Here is a 26913-nt window from a genome sequence, read left to right on the forward strand (position 1 = left end):
CACATGCTGAAAGATGATGCTGGTATTTAAAGACATAAGGTGAGCATTTTTTGTCTTTCTACCTCGGGCATGTAATCCCCAAACTCAGCCTGCAGAGCGAGAGCAACCAGAAACAAGCCTGTCTCCTCATTACAGTAAAGCCTGTCCTCCAAGATATCCTTACGCAGCTGTAAGTAGTACTGGTGACGAGTCAGTCTGTGCCTAGGAAACAGGAAAAAAACATTAAAAAGTAGAAAAGATTTTTGATCTATGTATTTCTATAAACAAATACGCTACATATAAGTAAAACACCAGTATTGTACTTACAAAATGTAGGAGATATCATCAACAAAAAATTTGACTCGAAGAAACACCAAAAAGGAGGATATCTGCCCTTTTTTCCAACTGTCAGGTGCAACTTTGGAGATTTTTGTCTCATGCTCCAAAAAGAAATATTCATCATCTGCAGAAAGGCAAAGAAAAGCCTCTTAAACCTCAGACTTCTTAAGACATAAATTCAACTTTCAATTTAGAATCAAAAAACATTTGTCAAAATTATTACAAGTTCATCCGTCATGCAGATTATGAGGCCAAAATATCACAGTTGAACTACAGATATTTTGAAATTCATTTCTATTTTGAATGTTTGATGTACAATGACTGCAATCAGTGCATTCAAGATAGGTCAGGTCCCATCCCATAATACATCCTCTTACCATCGAGGAAGGCAAGACCAAAGTAGAAGTGCTCCACCAGGTTTGCGTGAGCCACCACCATGTCAAACACATCTCTTGCTTTGGACTTAATGTCACAGCGAACCACCACATACTGTCCGTTAGGCAGCACTACAGTCACTTCTCTCTGAGAGGAACAAGAGCGTCCCTTTCTGGACTGTAGTGGACAGACACAAACAAACAGCCGTACATGGACATAAAGAAAACCTACAGACACACTCACATACATGTACCGTACACAAGTATACAAATACTGTACATGCAAAAATGCAAACAAACATGGTTTAGCATGCAAGACAAGATAAAAGCATCAAGTTACAAGTGAAGAGATAAACAGAAATGATAAATTTACCACAATAGATCCTGGAAGCTCGAGAACAATTTGTTGTTCGTCTGGCATTCTGATGAACTCAGGACCCAAAGCCTGACAAAACAAACATTTCTAACATAAATCTGCAGCAACACATCCAACAGGCTTTGTGCTTTCTGCTGTCTGCTCTTAGAATTAAATTTGACCCACATCTGCTCTAAATACTCCACAGCTCACTGTCATTCTCATTCCACTTAATACTGTTCAACCAGTATCCCTGTGATACTGGAAGAAAATCTGCTTTTAGTACAGATCCACAACTTACATTAATTTAAAACAGTTCCCATGCATTTATGTCACTAAATAAACAAATTCCTTACCTTAGCTTTCCTCTGGCTCAGGCTAAGCGAGGACTCGCTGAAGGTGATGGAGGGACTGTGGGATCTGCCTGATGTCTTGGGAGAGATGTCGTGGTGGGGGCTCCTACCAAGCCAACTGCAGTTGCTGTCCCTGTGACGAACCCCGCGAGGGAGTCTGAGGGGAGAGAGAGGGGGTGGGGAAGGACATGTTGTGTAATAGTTGTGCGGACAAGTTGAAAAAGTCAAACTCTGAGACAATGTCATGTCCCCTCAAAGTCACTACAGACAATGAGGGAGCACGAAAGGAGAAGCGGATGGATTTATTTATGTTGACATGCACACACAGACAACTCTAATAGTTGAAGCTAGAAGAGGATTCAACATCCAGAAATACAACCGACTTCTCTTGGCCCAGTCTCACCTGAGATGGACGGACGCAAAGTAGAGAAGTGTGCTGTGGCCTAATGAGTCCACATTTAAAAATATATATTGGGAAATTATGAAGATTGTGTCCTCTGTGCTAAAGAGGGAAAAGACCATCCAGAGTGTTACCTGTGCAAAATTCTAAAGCAAGCATCTTTGATGGTATGGGGGTGTGTTTGTGCCCATGGCATCATGGGTAACTGTCAAGTGAGGGCACCACTGATGCTGAAAGGTACATACAGGTTTGGGAGCAACTTATGCTACCATCCAGACAACCTCTTTTCCAGGGATGCCCCTGCTTATTTCAACAAGATAGCACCAAGAAACATTCTGCGCGTGTTGCAATAGCAAGGCTTCACAATAACTGAAAAAACTTCAAAATTAGTGTCCTCAGTTCCCAAATGCTGACTGAATGTTGTTACATGTAAAGACGATGTAATACAGTGGTAAACATGCTCCTGTCCCAGCTTTTTTGGAACTTGTTGCAGGCATCAAATTCAGAATGAGTGTATGTTTACAAAAAATAATGAAGTTTATCAGTTAAAACACTGAATATCTTGTCTTTGCACTGCATAAAATTGAATCCAGGTCGAAAAGGATTTGGAAATTATTACATTCTGCAATGCACTCAGTATCCCAGCTTTTTTGGGACTGTTTAACTACAATGTTGTTGGTGATGGTGTGTATGTATACATGCATATAGTACGAACCTGTCTAAGGAAGATTGGTACAGCGGTGTAGGAGAGCTCCTTGGTCTTTGTCTCCAAGGTCTCTGAGGTAAACTCCCTAGAAAACAAACATGAAATGAGCACATACATTATCAAACAGACAATTAACTGCTAAAACACACATCAAAAAGAAGTAATTGATGAAAATTTTGGTTGCGGATTTTAAGGAAAAACAATTTTAACTCCTTTCTACCATGCTGTGTCTTCTTTCGGTTTTTGGCTACACATGCATACCTGACTTTGAGTCAGAGTCCGTTGAGTATCTTCTCCCTTCAGCACTCCCGTCGCTGAAGTCTGAAAATGGCCCTCTCTTTCCTGTCAACCAGGTAAAAGATGAAAGATGACAGCAGTGTCTGAGTCCTGTCCGTCTCCACGCTGTCCGGAGACGCAGAGATGTTTGGGCAGAAATGAGGCTAGCAGAGGGTTTAGCTCGGAGTGTCCACACAAGGTATCTGCTTATTGGCTACCGCAGGAACCTAATCCTGGGCTTGCTTGGGGTTAAGATTTTAATCCTGTTGACCTGTACGCTGTCTTGAGTCAAAAGTGCAATGACTGCAACTACTTTGTGTAAATATGTGGCTCAAAGGTTAAATTTATTCATCATGAACAGAAGCAATAGAGCAGGATAAGATCCTCCTGAGCAATACACACATATCAGGTTTATTTTCATGGTGCCCAAAGTCCCAGGGTCAGAAATGATTCTCCAAGTATCGCCCCTACAGCCATAATAATTCAATTAATCAAATAATAGTTCAATTATTATATCATATCTCAACCACTCAACCATTAGCTTCTGCTGTTTCAATTTCAGTTATTTGCCAAAGTGTCATTTTGGCTCGTCCTGAAGCACAAAAAAATGATGAATCTACAGTTCAGTTAAGAAATCACAGATAAATGGTAAATAGACTTGGATTTATGTAGGATTTTTCTAGTCTATAAACAACTCAAAGCACTTTTACAACTACTTGTCACATTCACCCACACAAACACACACACATTTGGAACAGCCATTGGGCACAATTTGGTGTTGTTGAAGGACGCTTTGACATGAGAACTGGAGGAGCCGGGCATTGAACATGTGTATGGTTTGATTCCAAATTCTTAATCAAATTGCACAATGATCATGTCCTACATAAAATCAACTTTGAAATCAATGTTTTACACCAACCCAGCAGTGTGAAACTTGACACTCAACTATTACTTCCTATAATTTACTATTGTGATGTTGTCTATCACTTAACACAGCAGATGTTGAGTGTTGGGAACCCATCGGAAACGAGATGGTACATCTGAATGAGTTTATCCTTATAAATAAATAAATTTGAATATAAAGAGCTACTTGGTTATCAAAGCCCTGATTCAAGAGAATTCCCAGTGTCAAAGATTTCGGCTCAGCTTTCTGCTGTTTTTTGTGATGCTTTGGATGTCACTTGTGTTTACTTGTGTTCACACTCACCATGAAGTCTCTCTCTGATCATCTGGCTCCTCCCACTCAAAGGGACATTACTGTCTGGCAGAGAGCCATGGTCCATCTGAAGGAAAAGAAACATCTACTATTTACAGTCATTTTCAATTTTGTCATTATGCAGTATGTCTTTGAATTGTGACACATGCACATTGGCCTGCAGAGACGCCGAAATGCTTACAGACAGGAACATAGTGTAGGTGGATATCTAGACTCACTGATTCATGAAAAACCTCCTCCACCAGCTGTCTGATGACTTTGGCGGGCGGCAGCAGGATGGAGGCTTTGTGCTGAGACTCGCAGGCTTCCAGGATGGAGTTGAGATTGACCCTGCGATGGGCCAAGTCCTCACACATGCTGAGGAGGAGGCTGTTCAGATGGTCACTCAACTGGACTGGCTGCGAGGAACGGGAGGGGAGAAACATTATCATAATGGAATGCGTGGGAACTGTGGTGGCACTGAAATATAAAGTACAACTTTGTATCGGGGGTTCCCACCTGATTTTGAGGTAGGTGAAAATCAACTGACCAGTAGAGAGTCATACCCAGTGAATACACCAGCATCTGTGCAACAAAACGAACTGGTTAACAACAAGGCAGACTGGAGGTAAATTGCTATGATGAGACATCAGCTATCTCTACAATACATACATTAATTACTTGGAATTCTTCTTAAGTATACACTGATTTGACTTTTACAGCAGCTTTTAAAGACAACTTTCCTTCCTGTACAAATATGTTATTTATTTTATTTTTAGGAGTTACTTTATAGTAGACTTTTCTAGCCAGTGTTAGTAAATCAGGGCTCTGAAGTACAGAATTTAGGCCAGAGGTTCCTCTGTTCAGCCACTAGATGGCGAGCTTACAGCTCAGTTGTCCTTCAACTCCTGACATCCTGAGATTTTACACTCCAAGGAAAAAAATGCTTCACGACATGAGTTTAAAGTTAGAAATAAAGAATAAAATTAAATAATACTCTGTAATGTTTGACAAGCCTGCCATCAGCTTAGACATGAACTATCAGGACAGATATGAGGATGTGTGCACTCACTCTCTCTATGGCAGGTTTGGTTGAGCTGGCACGGCCCTGCAGCATCTCTGGAGCAGTGAAGGTGGAAACCTCATCTGATAGGCCACAGTTCTTAAATGCTAAGGTACCAGTGGCTGACAGCAGCAAGGAGGTGGGACTTATGATGTTACACATGTTGTTGTGACCTGAAAAAAGTAGGAAATCCATTATATATATGATATATGGTGCAATTTTGTGCAAAAGTCACACTGAGAGAATAATACTGCAGCTAATAAATCAAAAAAGTTTGTGTTACATTTGCATCACAGTAACATAATGGCATGATCACGATGTGCGTGAGCATACAGGGTTATCTAAAAGGCTTTACCCTTATAGGAGACATCCACCAAAGACTCTGCAGTGCCCAGCAGCAGGGACCAGACCTCCTCCTCCAGCAGAGGTCCCCCTCGTGCCTCCAATACTTCAGCTAATGTAACAAATGTGCTGCTCATCCTGCACACATTCCAAGCACACACCTGAGGACATAACAGTACACACACACACGTGCACACAACACACACACACACACACACACACACACACACACACACACACACACACACACACACACAAACACATCACTTATTAGAGCCTCTGTTCAAGACATTATTGTGCTCATAAGTGCAAAGCATCTGCAGCAGTGTAATGAGCATCTTGTCTGTCTTAAAGCACTCATGAAAAAAAAAAAGCTCTATGTTCTATTCATCGCTGGGTGTCGAGCTTGTTATCCCCTCGTCACACTCACTGCACACTTCATCTTTACATCTCTGTGGGAGTTTATCACTGTTGTTGACACAGCTTGTCAACAGCGTTTTGTCTTCGGAGACAGTTATGGAAGACGGTTCTGAGAAAAAAGACAATTCTTTGCTCTGGACTGTGATTAGATTATCTTAGTCCATTAGTCTCAGTGCCTGTCGCTCACTCTGCCCCTCCCATTTCATAATAGGCTTTCTCCTCCTGACAAGAGGGCAGTTCTGAGGGAGCTGTGCTGCTGCTGGCACCAAAGCCACTGTGTCATGATCCCACGTTAGTTTCTTGTCACATAACTGTTATTATTACCACTTCAGATGTGTTGTTTTATTCTGTAACTTATATTTTGTGGTCATTCATCTTTTTGTTATGTATTTGCAAATATTTATCTATTTCTGCTTGTTTGTTTTAGTTTCATGTGTTTTGTAATCTTGTTTAGATAACTGCTATACAAATACAGTACTATTATTATTATTACTATTAGACATATACAGTTGAGAATATGAGGGTAAAGAAAGAAGCCTGACCTGACAGACAGAGGATGTTACAGGAAATGCAAAGACAAATTGTCATTGAACATTGTTCATATATTTGCTACAGCATCAGTTATATAATATGTGTAATACATATCGTTTTAGGCTATATATTTAGCTCTTTCTTTTATTTTGTCAGATTTTATTTGACAAAATTAATTTATATCAAAAGTAATACAGTAGCTGAGGGAAACACATGCATTAAAACTGAGCCAGTCCCACAGTAAAATGTCTGTCTCCTTCAGAACCAATGATTATTTTCATTATCGATTAATCTGACAATTTTTTTTCCTGATTAATCATTTAGTCTATATATTGTCAAACTCTTCATTTACTGTTATAAATGACAGCGAAGCCTCACATTTAAGAAGCTATATCAGCAAATGTTTTATTTTGCTTGAAAAATAACTGAAATAATTAACAGATTAACAGAATAGTTGACTGATGGATAAATCGACCAATCATTGCAGCTCTGATATGGATGAACACCCAGTTAGATGTGACCAGAAACTGCCATCATTTTAGAAACCCTGATACCTTTGACTGGATGTTCAATATTAGATAAAGTTTTGACGACATGAGAATAACACTGTGTAAAAACTGACACGTTGTTAATAGGTTTAACTCACTTTCTCAAACAGTTACAGAGGACACAATCTGTTTTTTTATCCTGACTCATTGTAAAAGCTGTGAAACCCAACCATCATATTTTATTATTGCGACTGTCTGTTCCTCTAAATGTTCCAGAGCAGTAATACAATAGGCCACTCACAGCCAACCACAGTGTCCTGAAATACGCAACATGCTTCTACAACCTAATTACTTTAGGCCTAATTAAATCCTTCACTTAAACTGAACTTATCCTCGGCTTGTGACACCCAGATTGGTGCCTGAATACCTGGAAAGCCACACATGATTAAGTGTGTGGTCACACACGAAAAACACCAGTGAAACTGTGAGGTTATGAGGTTCACTTAAACTGCACAAGGCCATTTAAATCACGCTGCTTTGTCATTATGATACAGAGAGGATCGAAAGAGAAAGTAGGAGCCGTGCCAGGTGCCCCCACCAAGCCACTCCTGTACAAAACTTCAGCAGCTGTTCTCCCTCACAGTGGTCTGTCTACAGGTGGAGTAATGTGACGGAGCCATACACTCCTGTTTATACCAACACCATCACCAGGCTGTCATGTGTTGCTGGATTTCTGGGTAGAAAAACGTGTTACGCATATAAGAACATGGCTTTTACTTCTACAGTTGCACGTGTTGCTTCTTGACTGGACCAAGTCTGACCTCTCCGGCTTTCTCTCACCAGCAGCATCAAACATTTAGACGATTTCCATTCCCGAAATCACAACCTTTACAAGTTCATAACTGACCCTACCTAAACCCTGTCCATTTTTGCTCTGTCCTCAAATAGCGGTTGAGCTAACTGGGTAACACAGTCAACTCCTCTTCTTTTTCTTTTAGCTAATGTTTGCAAAATTTTAGCTAACAAGCTTGGTAATGATTGCTGTAGATTAACTAGCTAGTTAACTTGCATTGTGCTAACATTAGCCAATATAGAATATATGTTGCTTTTACAGGTCCACCAGCAACATCTTTTAATTGTCTTCAAATTTTGGTTGGAATTAGAGATCATGAAGAAATGAATTTAAACTAAGGGCTGAACAACATGGCTTATTACAATATCTTGACTTCCTTATTTCTGTGATATACAATATATATCCCAATATGTGCACATTTTTTCAAAAACACACACAAAACATACCGTTAGGGCTGGCTGATATTTTGACCAAATACAACTATTGATATTTTGACAATATTATAGGGACTATTGGTGCTTTCAGAAAACATTAACACAATGAGATTTGATTTGAGTAACGTGGTTATAATGACTAACTGGGTGAAGGCAGATGCTATTTGCGCCTGGGTTGGAATAGTCAATATAGCTATCTGCACCCAGATGAAACAGCCAGGGTGGCTATTTACACCCGGGGCGTATATAGCCTAGCATGGCAGAGACAAGCACCCAGGTGCTTGTAATCAACAATGCTATTTGCACCCACATGGCAAAGACAAACCATGATCTTTCGCTAAACCTAACCAAGTAGTTTCGTTTCATAACATAGCCAAGTGGTTTCATTGCCTAAACCTGAACAAACTGTGACTGAAAACTGAAAATAATAATAAAAACTGGATTGTATTTGCACCCATGTATAATTATACCATATCACAACCTAACAATATCCCAAATCTAAGATATCTAGCTTCATATAACAGTATTGATATAACATCAATATATTACCCAGCCCTATTTAAAATATCACTCATGCAATAGCAGGATGACTAATAATCTGATGCATGTCCATTCACACACCAGTTGCCACTGCATACACATTTTTTCTTCTCCTAAAAACATCCTTATCTTTCTATTTACTATGTTTAGACTAAAATACAGTGCACAACTAGTCCTGTTATCCTGTTATAGACAGACTAAGCAGACAGACAGCCACATGATGTAGACACAGACAGACAGAGGAGAAGCTGTGCTGTATTCTTGGGAATTTGGGACAACATGCTTCTTCAGGATCTAGGTCTCTTACACCCTTTCTGTCTCACTACAGTACAAAAGTGACAATACATTCCCACAATCACGTAGGCCTACTATGAAAAACAGAAGTGTGGTAGTATGGACATTACGCTACGGTGGTCAAAGTGTAATATATGGAGCTACAGCCTCTGAAAAAAACAACAAATTTGACCAAGATGATTTTTGTCGACACAGGCCTGAATATGAGGCTTTACTATGCAGTTTGTGACTCTTAAAGGTAAATCTCAGCACAGACCTGACAATGTGCAGCTCTGGGTGGGTGCCTTAAGTGAAATACCTAGTGAATTAACAGAATCTAAACACGAAGACACTCACATCAACCCACCAAACTGCCAGCACTGTAAGAAAGGAGCTGATATAACAGAGAAACATTACCTGGTACCATATGTAACCTATGTGAGCGCTCTGATCCTGTGTGTTATCTTCAGTGCTCCCACAACGGATCCAAAATAATCCTTGTGATCATCGCAGTGCTGCTTTGACGTCCTCTGGCCGAAGGCTGGCAGGTAATTCATCAATGACATGAACTATACATGCATGGTGCTGCTGCTGCTGTCCCATTCACCCGCGTCTCCGTCTGTCTATCAGCAGCAGCAGCAGCAGCACGCTGGGCATCTGAAACTTTTTACTGTAATTGGCGCTATTCTTAGCTTCTCGCCTTTAAACACTTAATTGGATTAGCCTCGCGGTTTGACAGCGACAGGTCAGAGCCACCAATAGCGGGTGGCGTGAGATCAGCTACACCGATTTAACTAATCCGTCTGACGCCCAAAGGTGCGGAGCCCCGGCGGTAGGTGCGCTACAGGGAAGAAGCCTGGGAAGGACGAACGACCTCGGACCGGAGCCTGCTGCCGTCGGGCTGCTCCCCCACGATGATCATAACACTGCGGACTCTCTTCGAACAAGGGGTAAGGACCGTGGTAGGCTTGTTGTGTTCTCGCTGCGGGAGTCGGGACGTTTATCCATGCCGGTGTGCTGCGCGCAGCTCGTCTCTGCAGGCCCCGTGGCGGCTGTCTGCGCAGGGACGAGGATAAATAACAAGCATCCAGGGCTGTCAGCTCAGCTGGCTGCAGGGAGAATTCAAACTACTAAGCGCTAACTTAACGTAATTTTACCTAATGTCCTTATTCAGTCACATGCCACGGCGGAGCATGGCTGCGCCGTCACCTCCGCTGGTGTAGCGTGAAAGGAGAAGTGATGGATGAACTCTAGATGGTAGCCTCACTACTATGCTATGGGTTTCTGCAGAGCCTGTGCATGTCATTGTGTACACATGGTCCCACAGTGTAATATGGACAGGAGATAAGATCTATGGATGCACACATGAGGCCAAATACTGCACTGATTATATACATCATGCAAATAATAACAATCACTTCACTTACAGCATAAGATCACTGCAGCATCAGCTTTCCTGGTGAAAAATAAACATGCAAAATATATTAAAATTTTAGCATACTTGTTTGTTCTTAAAGATTTTAAAGTGTACTAATAAGTTTACTTGAAGTTTGATATTTTGGAACAACCAATTTTGTTCTTTAGTTGTAATTAAATTAAGCCACAGTTGTAAGTCTGTTTTGATTGTTTTGACTGTAATTACGATTGCGATATGATTTCACTATAAAAATATTAAAGTCATTATGACGTGACGTTTGTTGGGGTCTGTCCTAAACAAGCATGTTTTCTTACATCTGGCGAACAAAGAGTACTTCATTATAAAGGAGTTTTTCCACACATTTTTCCTTTAACAAAAGGAGTCCTGCGGTTTGGATATTGCACTTGGCCATATTATGATTTCAACAATACTGAAATTAATTGCACAGCCCTAAATGTGAGGCTTGATTAACGAAATTAAAGCTTGCCTCGTTTGTCGTACTTTTTCAGAGTACACTGAAGCTCTTAATAAACGTATATTGAACTTTCAAAAGTAAACTAACTTCCTATACTGTAAATAGTTGCAATTATATACTTAAAAGTACACTTACTCTAAGTACACTGAAATACCACTTTAAGGACTGCAGAATTAGTATATTTATTTCTAGTTAACTGAAGTTGAACTTAATGATTTTTTCAAAGTACACTATAAATATACTTTAAATTAAGCAAAAAACATATGGACTTGCATATAAAGCAAATAATGCTTTGATAACATAGAACATACAAGTAACCATCATAAGCATAAGAGTAAGAGTATGAAAATATGCAGTGTTTTAATAACTGAGTGTAGAACACACTAGACTGTGTAAAACAGGATTACTTCAAATCAGTGAGCAGATGTTACAGATGCTGTGCAATCTTTCTATAGTTCTGTATGAGACAGGACAACTTCATTTGACTCACTTTATGCCAGTTATATCCTTCCATTCACCTTTGTGAAAGATTTTCTAACATCAGTTTCCAGTACATTTTGTTCGTTACAGAAAAATACAGTATGAACGACTTTCTGACCTGTGATCAATAAACCATAAGGCTTGGCAATATATAGATATTATATCAATATCATGATATGAGACTAGATTTTGTCTTTGGATGTCATGATATTGTGTAAGTGTGTCTCTTCCTGGTTTTAACCACAGTAAAGTGAAGTAATTTTCTGAACTGACCAGAATGTTCTAGCTATACTATTATTTCACGATACCCACTTAGTCATTATATTTACAATACTGATAATTATTTATCAAAAATATCATTATGTTTTGGAAAAGCACCAATAGTCATATTGTTGCAATACTGATACTGAAGTAAATGGTTAAACAGGTGATATTTGATTTTGCCCATACTGCACAGCCTAATTGTCAGAGTTTTACTATTATATATATGTATGTGATATTTTTGGATTAATATTACTGCAGCACCAGTGTTGTATTTTATGCAAATTTTAACTTTTGGTTGGTTTACTCTACAGCAATACATCATATATATTCTACAAACAAAATACAGCCTAATCTTTCACTCTATATTTACGCCATAACTGGAAATGCTCATTACACTAAACATGTAAATGTGCTGTAGTAAATGTTTCTTTAAATTAGGTGGATGGTGACAGTAGCCCTTCGATAGATAGATAGATAGATAGATAGATAGATAGATAGATAGATAAGCGGAAGGAAGGAGGGATGGATGGAGGAGGTGGTGGGTGTGTCTCTGTGGATGAGTGACGTGCTGCTGGGACGCATGCCCCGTGCGCACTGCGCGTCCCCCGGCCTGTCAGTAGCAGCCAGATGGAAACGTAGGCAAGTGTATCTGGTGAGGTCATGTATTTTTAAGCCGCACAACGGAATAAATCATCGTTCACCGGCGGCATAAACAAATAGTCCGCTGCTCGGGAACATTTGGCCGCTGATCGGACCGCGGGGGGACCGATAGTTCGGTTTAACCACAGAGGTAAGATGAGGATTCGCACCTCTGCTCCTCAGACGTGCTTATTGTTTGGCCGTGGGGGAGGGTCGTATGTCGCTGTATGTGCATGCTGCTGTACAGACGTGGCTGTTGTTAAAGGGGGCTACGTTGTAGCTTCACGTACTCACCCAAAATCCTCCCTTTTTCATGTCGCTACACTGTAATGAGTCCGTACGCAGCGTTCGTACAGACCGAAGCAGCAGCAGCAGCTCGTATCAGCACCGACCGACTGCGCACTGTGTCTCACAAACAGGCCTGCTGTCATATCACGATATGGCTGTCATTATCGCCGCAATAATGTCTTCTGTGTGGCGTGCTCGGCGTGCACGGCTCCTTTCTCATGCAGCAGCTACGCGGTCCTTTACGCGCCGCCGACAAGACAAGGCGAGAGAGGGGTCGTGTGGCCAAGGTTAACACGCTGACAGGGAATGAAAATAAATAACGGGTCGATAGTGGTCCTCCACTCAGTCAGCTCTCTGCTGGTTACCTGCGAGGTCTTCTTCTGTTTGCATGGACTGGAATAAAATCCTGTTTTAGTTTTGGATTGGACACACACGAGGATAACAGAAGGTGTCTCGTAAGGTAGATTTTTAATAAATGTGTGCATGGCTGAGATTTGTCTCGTTTGATGATGCATGTAAACTGGCAGAACATGAAATGGTAATTTACCTTTGAGAACTATTAGGCAGTTTGTGTTAATTATGTGTGTGAGTAGTTTTATGTGGTGGAATAGACAAGAAAGCTGAACCATATTATTTAATAATGTGTTAATGCGTGGTAAAACGTGTTTTCTGAGAATATGTGTTATTTTTTAGTATAACATACCTTAAAAGGATAGTTTGGATTATTGATGTGGGGTTGTATGGGGGGATTACCTACAGTAGATACTGGTGAATGCCAGTTTGGAGAAGCAGAGAGGAGCACCTGCATGGAAGCTAAGCAATGAACCTCTGTGGACAGGGTCAGTGGCAAAATATATTTTCATCACCAAAAAAATCCGACCCCCCAAAAAAATCAACAACACTCTAAGTGTATATTTACAATATTTTAACTGTTTCACCTTGTCATCAGACGGCCTTTTCTGACAGGAAACTGTTGTTATATTAGCGAAATATTCTCTCCAAACCAACAAAAATCTGCAGGCGAAATCAGTTATTTTACCTTGCAGAGCACAGGAGTTGCTGGTCTATCGCCGCCTTGATCTGTTGGTTTGTTTGTGTTATTGTGTGGCTTTGGTGAAGCCAAACTATCCTTTTAAAACACAGAAGTCACACAGTAACACAAACAAACTTAACAGATTGAGACAGCAGTAGACCAGCAACCCCCATGTTAAGTTACTGATTTTGCCTATGGAGTTTGATTGGATTGGTGATATTTGTCTGATGTAACGGCAGTTTCCTATCGGAAGAGGCTGTTTGACAGCAATCTAAAGTGGTGAAAATATTCCAAATATAGAGTACACTTAAACTAGTATTGACTGATCGATTTTTAGGTGTGCCTTTGTTTAAGTGGCTAATATACGTTTTGCTGCTCAGCTTGTCCACATCAGTATACTGCTTAGCTTCTTTGCCGGCACTCCTGTCTCATCTAGTGTAGTTAATACGCTGACTATTGATAAGTACGTCTTACAACCCTACAATAAACAATCTGAACTATCCCTTTAACCACCATTGCCAGGATCTGAATCGTCCTTTAAGTGTGTGCTTTGAAAGCCGTTGATTAAATCATTAAGCAGACGCAGCTTGTTTAGGGAAAACAGAGGTGAAGTCATTAGAAGGCAGTGCACTCGAGGAATGACCTGCTGTATTTCTGCTTCAGCAGGATACGCAACAAGGCACCTTGATGTATAACAGCTCCCTGCCTTCAAATGCATCCAACCATGAGATCCAGACCTCTGAGGTGCAGCATGAGACTACTGGTGCATTCCTTGTAAATACTGCAGCTGACACCTAACTGCAATCGAATAGTGTGTAATTGATTTCAGAGGAGTTTGTTGATGCAGCATGTAGCTGTAAGCATCAATACTGGTCATTACAGAGCAAGGACAGTTATATTAACCCTACATGTGATAGGAAGCGGCTAAAAGTATCAGCCTGTGATTCCTTCTCTGCACCGTCCAGACCTCAATTATCCTCATTACTACATAAAATAATGACCTTACAAGAGAGCAACAGATAACTACAGACAGAATTGCAGACTAACTGCAGTGTCATTCAAGCCATCATAACCCAGACAAGCATAATTTGTCTTCCTGTCTGAAATGTAAAAAGAAACGGTATGTCTATTTTCATGTTGTGAGGGAGGTGGATGTTATGTACGTCTTTGTGACGTTGGAGGAACAGAAGGAGAGCTGACTCATTTTATTCTGGCAATTATATCCCTCATATGGACAGTGTGTCGAGCAGAGTGGAGGAACGGGGAGGGTGATTACGTCGCTTATATAAGAAGCGAAGGAAAGGGAAGGAAGCTGATGCTTTCTCCTTTTTTAGATTTCAGTACAAAATGAAACGTGACGGGAACATCATGCACCCAAATTGGCATCTCTGTGTTGTGTGTTACCTGCGCTCACAGCCCCATGGTGCAACTTGACCCAGTTAACATGTGCCTGTGGAAGACCTGCCTGTAGAACGAGGCTGGAGTCCTGGGCCGGGGTCCAAACTCACAGGAATTATCACCGGGCTTGGTTTTCCAGTGTGACAGAGTCACTCTGAGAGTCATGTTTCATATGATGGAGTAGACCTCCCTGTGGCCTGCTGTTCTGCCACCACTGCTGATGAGATCAAATCTTCCATCCTGGTGCGTTTGCTGAGTTGCTGAGATAAGGAACCGCAGTGCTCGCCTCAAGTGTGAAATTCAGCAGTGTCTTTTCTCCTTCGCTCCTAATCGGCTTTCTCGGGAGTAGAGGATTTTCATTTGAATTTCTGATTTTTGGCCGGTTTGCTCGGCAGCTATTGTGGTATCTGTGTTGTGTAGTCCTGGCACTAGAAAACAGTTAAACGTGTGTTCGTCTTTGTCTACACAGAGGACATTTTTGGATGCACAGAGAGCAGTAATCGAAGACTTCGCCATGAACAAAAACAAGAGAGAAAGAGAGTTCTACAGTCTAGATGTTGGGGATTCGACGTTCACAGTACTGAAGCGATACCAGAATCTAAGACCCATCGGCTCAGGAGCACAGGGAATCGTCTGGTGAGTGTTACAGCCTCATCTACATTCAGTCAGCGGGTACATGGTGAAATATGGGTCACTGTTCACAACACGTCACCAGAACATTCATGAGAACCATTTATAGGAGAAATCTGCAATGTATTTACTGAAATAAATCATAAAATGGCCATGATATGTCATAAGAGATTAAGGGAACATACCCTTTGAAATGTCTCCTTCAATGTGTTTGATCGATGTCAAAAAATGTCGATCAGTTCCCAAAGCCCAAGGTGTTGTCCTCACATGTCTTGTTTTGTCCACAACCCAAGGATATCCACTTTACTGTAATTGAGGAGTAAAGAAACTCCTCGAAACGCTCATCTTGTGCTCCTGCAGTGCTCCTGCAGCCTGCCCAAGCTTCCTCAAGTCCGGGGATTAGGGGTCAGGAGGAAACACCTTGTTACAACCACAGACTGTTCTGTTTATTGATTAGGATTTCAACCTATTTAATACACCGTCTGTGGCTCCAACTCATTATTTGGACTGCAGCATTTGGACTTTCACCTCCAGAAACTGCAACGTAAATCTATATAATCTGCAAATTAGTATTAGTGTTTGTTTGTTGATGACAAAAGCAGAGATATTGCTGCATTTGTGACCATATTTTGAAACGATTTGTCCTTCAGCTCTGCGTATGACCAAATCCTTGAACGAAATGTCGCCATCAAGAAGCTGAGTCGGCCGTTTCAAAATCAGACCCACGCCAAGAGGGCATACAGAGAGCTAGTTCTAATGAAATGTGTCAATCACAAAAATGTAAGTATGCAAATGTATTCAGTCGTGACATTAATGGTATTTTGTGAATCGCATTTAAGTCAAGCTTTGGCATCATTCTGACTCTGATTCGTGTCGTTTTACACCCACAGATAATCGGCCTATTAAATGTATTTACACCACAAAAATCATTAGAAGAATTCCAAGATGTGTAAGTAACTACATGTGAACTGTTTATTTTCCTTTTTTAGTACCCAGTATGCAGCATTCATAAAAGTGAAGTACTCCCTCCTGTGCAGTCGCTTAAATGCTTGCGTCAACTGTTTCTGCTCTGTCAGATACTTGGTGATGGAGCTGATGGATGCCAACCTGTGCCAGGTCATTCAGATGGAGCTGGACCACGAGAGGCTGTCCTATCTGCTCTATCAGATGTTGTGTGGTATCAAACACCTCCACGCCGCCGGCATCATTCACAGGGTAAGCATCAGCTGGCTGCGACTATGCAGACTAATGCCAGGCCAGTGTCCCCGAGAGGGACTCTTAAACCTGCTGTGATACTTGACACTGAACTGTGAGGGCAAACGCTCAAATGAAGTACTATTAGATGATGAATATAGTCCAGCAAAATCCTCATGAAAATATAATGGAAATAATTTTGTGTTGCTTTAAGATTTCATTAAAGGGATAGTTCAGATTATTTGATGAGGAGTTGTATGAGGTAGTAAGGCAGTGTTTTACATGCAGTAGATGAAGAAGGAGAAGCAGAGAGGAGTTCCAGCATGAAAGCTAAACAATGTACTGCTGTGTATGGGCTCAGTAATAAAAGGTATTTGAGCCAATTAAAAATATCCACCGAAAAAAGTAGAAAGAAAAAAGTATTTAGAATGTATTCACCGCTTTACTTTGCAATTTGACAGATGGGAAACCCCTGTTATATGAGCCAGATATTGCTCTTTCCAAATCAACCAAACTCCATAGGTGAAATCTGTAATTTTAGCTTGTAGAACATGGGATTTGCTGGTCTACTGCTGCCTCAATCAGTTAGTTTGCGTCATTGTGTGACTTCTGTGAATCTTAACTGTCCTTTTGAAATGTTGAAGTCACACAGTCTGATGTAGCAACCTCCGTGATCCGCGAGGTAAAATGACTTATTTAAGTCTAAAGCGACTCCAGAATCATAGCGAGGTCTTCATCTCACCATGAATGAAGTCACGCTGATAAAAAAAAATGATTGCTGATAATAGCTCAGTATTTGCTAGCACTTAAAAATGTCCAATAAAACATCCCTCCTAGTTATAAGCTGCCAAAAACAAGCAGCCAATCTCTGAAACAAACAATATCAATATTTTAAAATGCCGCTGCTCAGTTCTTCTGGAAATTGTGGAAATTGTAAACTTAAAATGTATTTAATAGGCAAAACACTTCAGTAATCAAATTGTCCTGCAGAGGAACATGACATAGACAAAAGTAACCTGTCAGAAACAGCTGCAGCAGCTGGAACCTGCAGGCTATCAGCATGATGCATAATGTCCATTATCATGTGCCTTGTACAGATGATACTGAGATCATTAAAACAAAAAAACAGAAAAAAAACATGTATAATCCTTGTTTGAATAATTTGTCAGGTGAAGATGTTGTAATGTGGTAGGTGTAGTCTCAGAATGGTGTCACAGGGTATGTCCTCATGTCATTTGTCTTACTTGAAGACATTAAAGAGAAACTAGTGCATCTGCCATCACTGTATTTTTTTTTATGTCATCACTTCTACTGGACAAAAATTGAAAAAGTGATATTTTTGGTGTGCGCTCCTCTGCAGGACCTCAAGCCCAGCAACATAGTTGTCAAGTCAGACTGTACGTTGAAGATTTTGGACTTCGGTTTGGCTCGGACGGCTGCCACAGGCCTCCTGATGACACCGTATGTGGTTACACGCTACTACAGAGCGCCAGAGGTCATCCTGGGCATGGGCTACCAGGCCAATGGTTAGTGATTATCCATGCAGGGTATCTATCAATCTGCAGTGTGAAGCCTTGTTGATTTTCAGTGTAAAAATTAATTGTTACACTGTAGACAAATCTAGAGCTGTAAAAATTAGTCAATTAATTGATTAATTTCAACTATTAAGTTAATGGCCAGCAACTTTAAGAACTGATTAATTGTTTTGAATCATTTTTTAAGAAAAGTTGCCCAAATTCTCTGATTTCAGCCTCTCAAATGTGAATATTTTCTGGCTTCTTTAGGCTGGGTTGCACCAACAAGGATTAATTTTTAAACCAGACTACAGCATGCCTTAATTTTAAATTATGATATGAATAAATATGAAATTTAAACCTTTCTTTAAACCTCCGTTTAGTTTTTAATTCTAATTAAAATAGCTGCCTTTCTGAGATGGAGTGAACAAAATAATCAAGTTCCCCCAAAAAAGTTAGTTTGAGTTTAGAGAGATTAGGTTTTAATTGTGCAACAGACCTCTACTTAATATTAAATCTGGATATACTAATTTCAAACCTAGTTTTGCTCAACTCTGATTAGAAATAATCTTAGATTAAAGTAATCTTTGTTGGTGCAGCCCAGTTTTAGTCCTCTATGACATTAAAGTGAATATCTTTTGGTCATGGATAAACAAGACATTTGAGGAAGTCACCTTGGGCATTGATCAACATTTATTATAATTTTCTGATATTTTATGGCTCAGACAACTAATTGATTAATCAGGAAATCAATTGACAGATTCACTGATAAATGACTGTTAGTTGCAGCCCAAATAATAATCCATATATAAGGACCTGAAGATAAATGTTGCTGTTGACGCTGTAACATGCATGATGCTTCTGTACATAATGGGGATTTTGTCAGAAAATGCTCACTAACAAGCCTCCTGCTGTAACTAACCTGTTGTTGTGCATTCTTCTCACCTCTTATCGGCTTTGTTTACCGTGTTCCACTTCACTAGTGGACATATGGTCTGTGGGCTGCATACTGGCGGAAATGGTACGCCATAAAATCCTCTTCCCAGGAAGGGACTGTATCCTTGTGTCTTTTAAGTGCTTCTTCACACTGTTAATCTTAACGGCCTTCATAAAGTGTTTGTGCTTCATGCTGTGCAGTCTGTCAGATCAGAATACAGTATTTTGTGCCAGTCCGTGGAGCAGTGTAACGGTCCTCATTTGAAGCTTTCTGGCAGTCACTGGCTGTAAATTTTCATCAACATGTCAGTTTTCAGTTTTATCTGCTCTCTCTCATGTATCTGGCTGATGCTGCATGTTCTCCATTTTCATTTCCACACATCCTCACTGTCATTCTGTTTGCATTCTTCTCACCTTTTTGTTCTTTTCTCCTCACCGTTTTGTTTGCATGTCCACTTCCCTGTCATCTAAACATCCACCCGCAGTGGATGTGTGGTCAGTGGGCTGCATAGTGGCCGAGATGATCAGGGGAAGTGTGTTGTTCCCCGGCACTGATCGTATCCTTCCCCATCATTGGTTGATCACTGTGTCACATCACTTCATGCTGTGTGAAGAGATCCAGCACCACCCTGAGAGTTTCCCTTTGTCACTTTGCTATCCATTGTCAAATTTCCCACCCGACAAACATGAACCCTCCATCACTGCTCTGCTGCACCCATCTGTTGTGAAAAATCAGACGGTAAAGGGCTGTAGCTGCTCAGAGAGTTTGTGTAATAGTTATGGATTATACTTTCTATAAAGACAACATCTAAAGTGCATTATAGCGAACTGTAATGCTTTCATAATGCTGCATGATTACACTCATGCAGATTTCTGTTTCAATAAATCACCATCATCAGGGCTCAACAAGGATCAACCTCTTCAATTGCTTGGGGCCACTTGAAATGCCTTGTTGGGCTAGTCAGTCTGGCAACTCAAGTGCCCAATCGGGGCAAAGTGGGAAAAAACAGAATTAAACAATTTTGACAATCGATTAATCGTTAATAATAATATTTCATGCAAAATGGCAGATAATGCTGCTTTCAGCCTATTAAATACAAAGACTTAACACTATTCTTTGTTAATTATCTTGATAAGTTGAATATATTTGGGTTTTAGACTGACAAAATGAGACATTTAACAATTTTGAAAAAGCGGGGTGGATATTTTTCCCAATTTTCTGCCATTTTGTAGATGCTGCAGCCGTAGGTTAAACACGACAATTAACTTGTCCTTGTTATTATTTGTAATGAATAAAACAGTTTGTGCACGGGCGACTAAAAATGGACTTTGGGCAAGAAGATGTCTGACCCAGTTGTCCAACCAGGCCAGTGAAAAAAACATTCATGTTAAGCCTTGATTAAATATGTGACTTATAATGAAACATAGATTCAGCGTCTTATGTATACTCTTGGCTAGCTATAAACTAGATATTGATTGATTGGGCCTATAATACATTGTGGCAGCCTAAACTCACCTACACAAACATCAATGATCAATCAGTAGTGCAATAATAGTCCATGCAGTGTCATTCTTTCAGTGTTGGTGGTAAGCGAAGTAAAGCACATATTGATGCATCAATAATAATGCATACTTCGTCATAATGTTTCAGTGTTGGTGGTAAGTAAAGTGGAATACATTTTCATGCATTTAAAATTATAATGCTTTAGATCAACCTCTAGTTTTTAACTAGTCAAAAGCACCCAAAAGACACTGGAACGTATAATTCATTCTACATCACATCTGTAATGTTCAGTGTCTGTAACTATAACAGTTCAGTGTTTCCCCCTGAGTTTCTTTCTGGCATGGTGGTATGCACTGAAAAAACCCTGAACAGACGAGGTGCGCATATTGGCACAGTCGGGCTTCAGTCACATTGCGCAGCAGGGGGTCTGCAACTTCAAATTTTTGTTGGCACAGTATATTCAAGCCTTAAAACAAAGTGATCACAAGCAGAAGATGACTTAATAAGCCAATTTTTTTGGCACAAAAATAAGCCGTGTAACCTACAGCCTTTGCAAAACATTAGCACGTCATTAACACAGTGCGCATGATTCATTGCTGCACTTTCTCCTCCACATTTCTGTTTGTTTTAAAATGATGTGAGATCAACAAATTGGAATATACGATGGGGACAGCCTGGTCTGGTACAACCATGGCGTATATTTGGGCCTCTTCAACCGCAACAACCACTGTTTTCTGGTGTTGCAAAAATACTTTCTTTGGCCCACCAGGCTTATACAATGACAGGGGAAGCACTGCAGTTGATATGGTGTATCAGAAAGAGGAAGCATCATGAATGCATTATAATTCACTATGATTACCGCCATAATGCACAATAGATGCAGTCTTTATAGAAAGCATTACTCATTGGAATAGCTGCATAGGGAAGTGAGTGAGTGGCTGCGTCACTGATGATTCTGTGATTTAGGTATGTGCTTGTGTGTGTGTGTGTGTGTGTGTGTGTGTGTGTGTGTGTGTGTGTGTAGACTACGTAAGCAGATCTGTTGGTGTGTGCAGTGCACCTCAAAGAAAGTTAAATGTCATGCTGCCCTAATGGTGTGTTACAGTATGTGTGCGGCTGTTGCCTTAACAGTTACACTTCAGACATCGACCAGTGGAACAAGGTAATTGAGCAGCTCGGCACTCCATCTCAGGACTTTCTAATGAAGCTGAACCAGTCAGTAAGAACGTACGTAGAAAACAGGCCACGCTATGCTGGATACAGCTTTGAGAAGCTCTTCCCAGATGTGCTCTTCCCTGCCGACTCTGACCACAACAAACTGAAAGGTAGTGGTTTTTTTGTGCGTCATCACATCATGACCATAAATCATGAAGAACTCCTACATCAGACCACATTTTCTGCGATTAATAGTGCAGCATCTCAACTATTTGTTGTTTTTCCCCTCAGCAAGCCAAGCTAGAGACCTCTTATCCAAGATGTTAGTGATTGATGCATCCAAGCGCATCTCTGTAGACGAGGCCCTGCAGCACCCCTACATTAATGTTTGGTACGACCCAGCTGAAGTGGAAGCGGTAAGTGGATCACCGATCGGACCGCATGAACCTTAAATGGGTCACATGAGATTTTAATTACATCACTTGAAGTGGAAAGTTGGCATCGCTCTTGTTCCACCAATGGGCCGTTAAAGCTTTCTTCTCTTTCTCAGCCCCCTCCGAAGATCCTCGACAAACAGCTGGATGAGAGGGAGCATACCGTGGAGGAGTGGAAAGGTGAGACAGCATACTAAGATTCTTAACACTACACTCAACACTGCACTTTTCGCTGCCAGTTTCAGTGTATTATTTACCCTCTGGCTCCTGAGGTAGCACAGGAATCAAACCAAGTGTTAGGAAGTGTTCCTGAGAGGTTTCATTCAGTAATGTGAAAAGTGAAGAGACCCTTTTTGGATTGACGTTATGATTACATCACCACTTTCGCTGGAGGCAAAACGAAGGAAAAGCTGGAGGACAGCACAGAAAAGGAGGCTACATAACCAACAGAAAATGACATCTTGCTTTGTTGTTGGTGAATCCATGGAGTAATGGCTCAGAATTGAAGTTTTTTTTTATTAAACAGAAAAACACAACAATCACATTCTGAATTTAAGTCTGTTTTTTACCAAACGAAGGCAAACTTTAAATGCCTTGTTAAGTCAGTAAAACACACTTCATGTAAACTCGACAGACAGAAACAAACAAACCAAAACCATCTTGACTAGTCTTACATTTGTTTAAACAACCACCAACTCTGGTACTGAGTTACTGCCTTACAAAGCTTACATACAGTATATTCATATTAGTCAAAATTTGGATCAAAATCAGACATATAACATGTTTATGCAATAGAAATGCATAAAATGGCATGTTAAATGTGTGGTTAAAAAAAAAAAACATAAGCTAAAAACCAAAGCAAATAATCAACTACTGCTAGTGAAAGCAGGAGAGCCAAAGCCTGCTAACTGAAATGGACAAATCAATCATTAATTATCAATTTTGGTTAACCAACATCTTTAGTAAGGTAAACTGAGGTGATTTAAAAGGGCAGAAAATCGGGTCATGGAGGATAAAAACAGCAATTTTCACAAATTCACAGTTTGGCGTGGTCAAGCTACTTTTAAATGGCTTATTTAAATGTATTAAGGTGTAAATTGACTTACTATATTCATTTAAAATAGCTTATTATCATTTTAAAAATAGCAGATATTAAGTTTAAATAACAAATTATGTTTGATTGTTTTCCCTTTATCATATTTCCTAAATTATTTCCAAAGGTTTACATTAATTTTAGCACAAAAAGACAAAACATGAAATAATTACTTCCTATCCATATTTTATTGTTTACTTAGTCAGCCTGAAAATTTTAAACCCCTTTTCCTCAACTTTTCTGTTACTGAGTTACTGCTTGTCAGGCAGTTTAGTTAATACACTCAGTTTTGTGCAAATCCGATGTGTTTACAATGAAATAGAAATGTCAGCATGTCAGATTCTATGATTAGTATATCAAGTAGTGACATGATTATTTTCTATTCATGGAAAGCACAGAAATAAACCATGTGTAAAGAAATCCAGCAGGGCGGCCAGTGAATGTGTAGACATGGAGTCATTTGGTCACCGACATTGTTTCCCAAGGAGGTCTGTATCTCCACTTTAGCTGCCAGAGGGCGCGTTGCGTGACTTGAAATCCCCCCTTTAAAGCCTCTCGGTAAGTTTTCCACTGTGGGGAACCTGATTCTGCGGAGCACGGGAGGGTTTAAGATTGTGAGTAAATATCACTTTCAGTTGTGCGGCAGGATGAGCTCATCCTAACCCCCTGCCGGGTGATAATGACCCCTCACTCATTTTTTAAAAGGGTCACACCGGCACAGCCTGTTCAAATTAGAAACACGACGCTCTTTGGACTGTACAGTATGCACTACGCTCTGACTGTAAAGAAAAAGTGTATCACATACTGCGATACATGCATGTCTTTCCTGCCCCACTTTAAGCCGCTCCTGTTCTGTCATTTGCAGGGCTAATCTATAAAGAAGTGAGTGAATGGGAGGAGTGGACAAAAAATGGAGTGATAAGAGGCCAGCCACCTCCTTTAGGTGAGTAATCATTATAACTTTGGGACATAAGAAGAGGTGGGAAGGATGAATTACAATGAATCAACACTATTTTTATTTGTTAGAGGCACATGATATGAATCAGAGCCTGAAAGATTCTGACACTCGCTCAGTCTGTATGATTGAATACTAAAAAAAGCTGCAATGCTTCAGTGATTTAATTATTAGATGTCATCTGTTAAATGAATCACCAACTATGTGGACAATCAGTTAATCATTTTGAGACATTTCTTAAGAAAAAATGTTCAAATTCTCTGATCTCAGCTTCTTAAATGTGAATGTTTTCTGTATTCTTTAGTCCTTTATGACGGTAAACTGAATATCTTTGGGTTGTGAACAAAACAATACATTTTGTGGACCAATCAACTAACCTGTTAACTGAGAAAATGATTGAAATATTCATCAGTAATGAAGATAACTGTTAGTTGCAGCCCTGAATGCAAATACTTTTTACTTTACATGAAGTTAACAACTACACACCACCCAAGAAGAACTGATTTTGTGATTTTACAGATTTAACCTACACATCTTGATTAAATCTGGGATAAATTGGAATGAAAATCTGAATAGTTTTGAGTTACACATAACCTTTAAATCAACAGCATTTCAGTACTTCAGTGTGAAGTACAACGGTGTGTTATATATTTAGTGTTAAATCAGAAATGAGCAGCTTTTTTCCTGAACACCAACTATGTTTAAGATTGGTTCCTGTGGAGTCTTGCTTTCACTTTAAAAAATCTGATACCAGGTATGATTTTTCCCGGAGAAATAATGTCTCCTTTGTAGAAGAAATTAATGAACAAATTCACACACAAGTTTTCTCCTAATGTTTTCTTGTAATGTTCCTCCCAAACAACCCCTGTAGGTGCTTGTTTATCAAAGCAATAATTACTCAAACTATGTTATTACTGCAATTCATATCACTATAATAGCTTTCAGTGTACCTCTTCAGTGAACATGCGTCATTCTTCTCCTTTATTTCCAAAGTGGAGTTGATCATTTCTCAAAGAGCAAGTTTGAGAGTGTTGAACAAGTGTTGTCCATGCAACAGCAGCACAAACAATAATACCACTTGAAAACACGAGGTGGTTTGAAAAGTTGTCTGTTTCACCTTCAATATTTCCAGAATAATGTTGTAAGAGTTTTAGAATAAAGTCATCATATTTGAATGGCAGTAAATTGTAATATTTTCAGAATAAAGTTTCAGTATTTCAAGATCAAGTCAAAATATTTTGAGAAGAATTTACAACCCTAGAGAAAACACAAAACAGTATATATGTACTGCCAGGAAAAATAAAATATGCTCATGTAATCCAGTCTGTTCAGATCAATCATGACATACAATATGTTGTTTTCAGAGCGACCGTTTTTGTTGCAGTTCTGTTACCTTTTTCTCCCTTTTTTGTTGTAACATTAGGACTTTTTCCTCAAAATATTGCAACCCAACTCATCATATTATTTTTTCTGGAAATGTTTTGACTTAATCTCAAAATCTCAAAAGCTGGTCGAACAAAACAGCTGAGTTGAGACGCTGTTTATACCTGCGTTTGTGACTCATCATCAGATAGCGTCAGTATCCTGTGTATTTCAATGAAACCTATTCGTTGACGTGTGTTTTTCGCAGCACAGGTGCAGCAGTGATCGACAGCCCCCCTCAGCCCACGTCCTCCTCCTCTTCGGCCAACGACGTCTCGTCCATGTCCACAGAGCCCACTGACGCGAGCAGCGACCCCACCATGACCTCTGAAACAGACAGCAGCTTGGACAGCCACACCTCTCTGGGTGCACTGGCCTGCTGCAGATAACGCACACATACAACACACACACACACACACACGTACACACACGAACAAACCTTTCCTCATCAGTGAGTGTGATGGGAGACGGTTTAGGCCAATGGAACTTCTCATGTTAGTTTGTAGAGCTGCGCTTTTAATGTACAGTTTGTTTTTATTTCCTCTACACTGCTGTAAATGATTGTGGTTTGAAATTGTATCATTATTACTGTATTTTTGCTGCAAAGAATCAGAGTATGTTTTGATGTGAATCTGTGATGTATGTTCTGAAAGAGAGGGATTTGAGTGTACTTTACACGTCGCTGTTTTCTAGCTGCTGCTGAACAGTCGAGTACCACGCTGTTAGCGCTGCAATATTGTGTTGAGTATATTTTTGAATTGTTCATTTGGCATTTTTGTATTATTTTTGGGACATTTGAATGAATCTACACCAGTTCTGTCTTTAACAGTAGACTATAGCACATTTCATCTCAGATCCAATTGCAAATGGATGATTTTATTTTGATATTGTTCCTCATCTTTCTTGTAGAAAGCGTCCCTTGGTTTATCCAAGTTAACTTATTTCTTAGTATTATGTCACCTCTGATTGTGTGCATCTTGACAAGGAGTCAAATGGTCTCTTACTCTGACACTGAATTTCTTTTTTACTATAGCATACTGTTAACTGACTGTAATTTAACTTGTTTATTTACTTAGATGTAATTTGTAGGTGATTAGTCTACTGGAAATTTCTTGGACCCGGTAATGCTGATTTCTGTCAGCTTTTTTGATTGAAATGTTA

At 40.0% G+C, this 26913-nt stretch overlaps 2 protein-coding genes across 11 annotated transcripts in view; one reads left to right on the plus strand and one right to left on the minus strand.

The window, feature by feature from the left end:
* ptpn20 (protein tyrosine phosphatase non-receptor type 20) overlaps positions 1 to 9460 on the minus strand; it is a 34413-nt gene extending 24953 nt beyond the window's left edge. For 3 of the 4 annotated variants that reach the window (XM_084735586.1, XM_084735587.1, XM_084735585.1), the window contains exons 1-13: positions 9339 to 9460; positions 5396 to 5543; positions 5050 to 5213; positions 4497 to 4562; positions 4217 to 4396; positions 3990 to 4065; positions 2768 to 2848; positions 2516 to 2591; positions 1404 to 1557; positions 1066 to 1137; positions 696 to 870; positions 307 to 442; positions 63 to 201 (exon numbers count right to left, since the gene is read on the minus strand). In XM_084735586.1, the coding sequence (XP_084591712.1) occupies positions 63 to 201; positions 307 to 442; positions 696 to 870; positions 1066 to 1137; positions 1404 to 1557; positions 2516 to 2591; positions 2768 to 2848; positions 3990 to 4065; positions 4217 to 4396; positions 4497 to 4562; positions 5050 to 5213; positions 5396 to 5519 (1443 nt within the window). In that variant the 5' untranslated portion in view covers positions 5520 to 5543; positions 9339 to 9460. Of the gene's footprint in view, positions 1 to 62; positions 202 to 306; positions 443 to 695; positions 871 to 1065; positions 1138 to 1403; positions 1558 to 2515; positions 2592 to 2767; positions 2849 to 3989; positions 4066 to 4216; positions 4397 to 4496; positions 4563 to 5049; positions 5214 to 5395; positions 5544 to 9338 lie in introns of those variants that run through there. The other variant, XM_084735590.1, reaches the window with a different exon arrangement.
* Positions 9461 to 9688: 228 nt separating this feature from the next.
* On the plus strand, positions 9689 to 26784 carry mapk8a (mitogen-activated protein kinase 8a). Of its 7 annotated transcripts, none has more exons than XM_084735591.1 (13): positions 12142 to 12347; positions 14184 to 14261; positions 15385 to 15551; positions 16196 to 16325; positions 16436 to 16494; positions 16622 to 16760; positions 18100 to 18265; positions 19237 to 19308; positions 21836 to 22018; positions 22140 to 22264; positions 22399 to 22462; positions 24241 to 24318; positions 25966 to 26784. In XM_084735591.1, exons 2-13 carry the CDS (start codon positions 14205 to 14207, stop codon positions 26139 to 26141), a joined length of 1416 nt encoding a protein of 471 aa, XP_084591717.1. In that variant the 5' UTR covers positions 12142 to 12347; positions 14184 to 14204; the 3' UTR covers positions 26142 to 26784. The 7 variants fall into 7 exon arrangements, with proteins under 7 accessions (XP_084591719.1, XP_084591720.1, XP_084591717.1 ...); XM_084735592.1 differs by lacking the exon at positions 19237 to 19308 and adding an exon at positions 19675 to 19746; XM_084735597.1 differs by having other exon boundaries at positions 25961 to 26127.
* The last annotated feature ends 129 nt before the right edge of the window (positions 26785 to 26913 follow it).

This window comes from Lutjanus erythropterus, chromosome 14 (assembly GCF_056507025.1).
Source record: "Lutjanus erythropterus isolate fLutEry1 chromosome 14, fLutEry1.hap2, whole genome shotgun sequence".
Lineage (NCBI taxonomy): Eukaryota > Metazoa > Chordata > Actinopteri > Lutjaniformes > Lutjanidae > Lutjanus > Lutjanus erythropterus.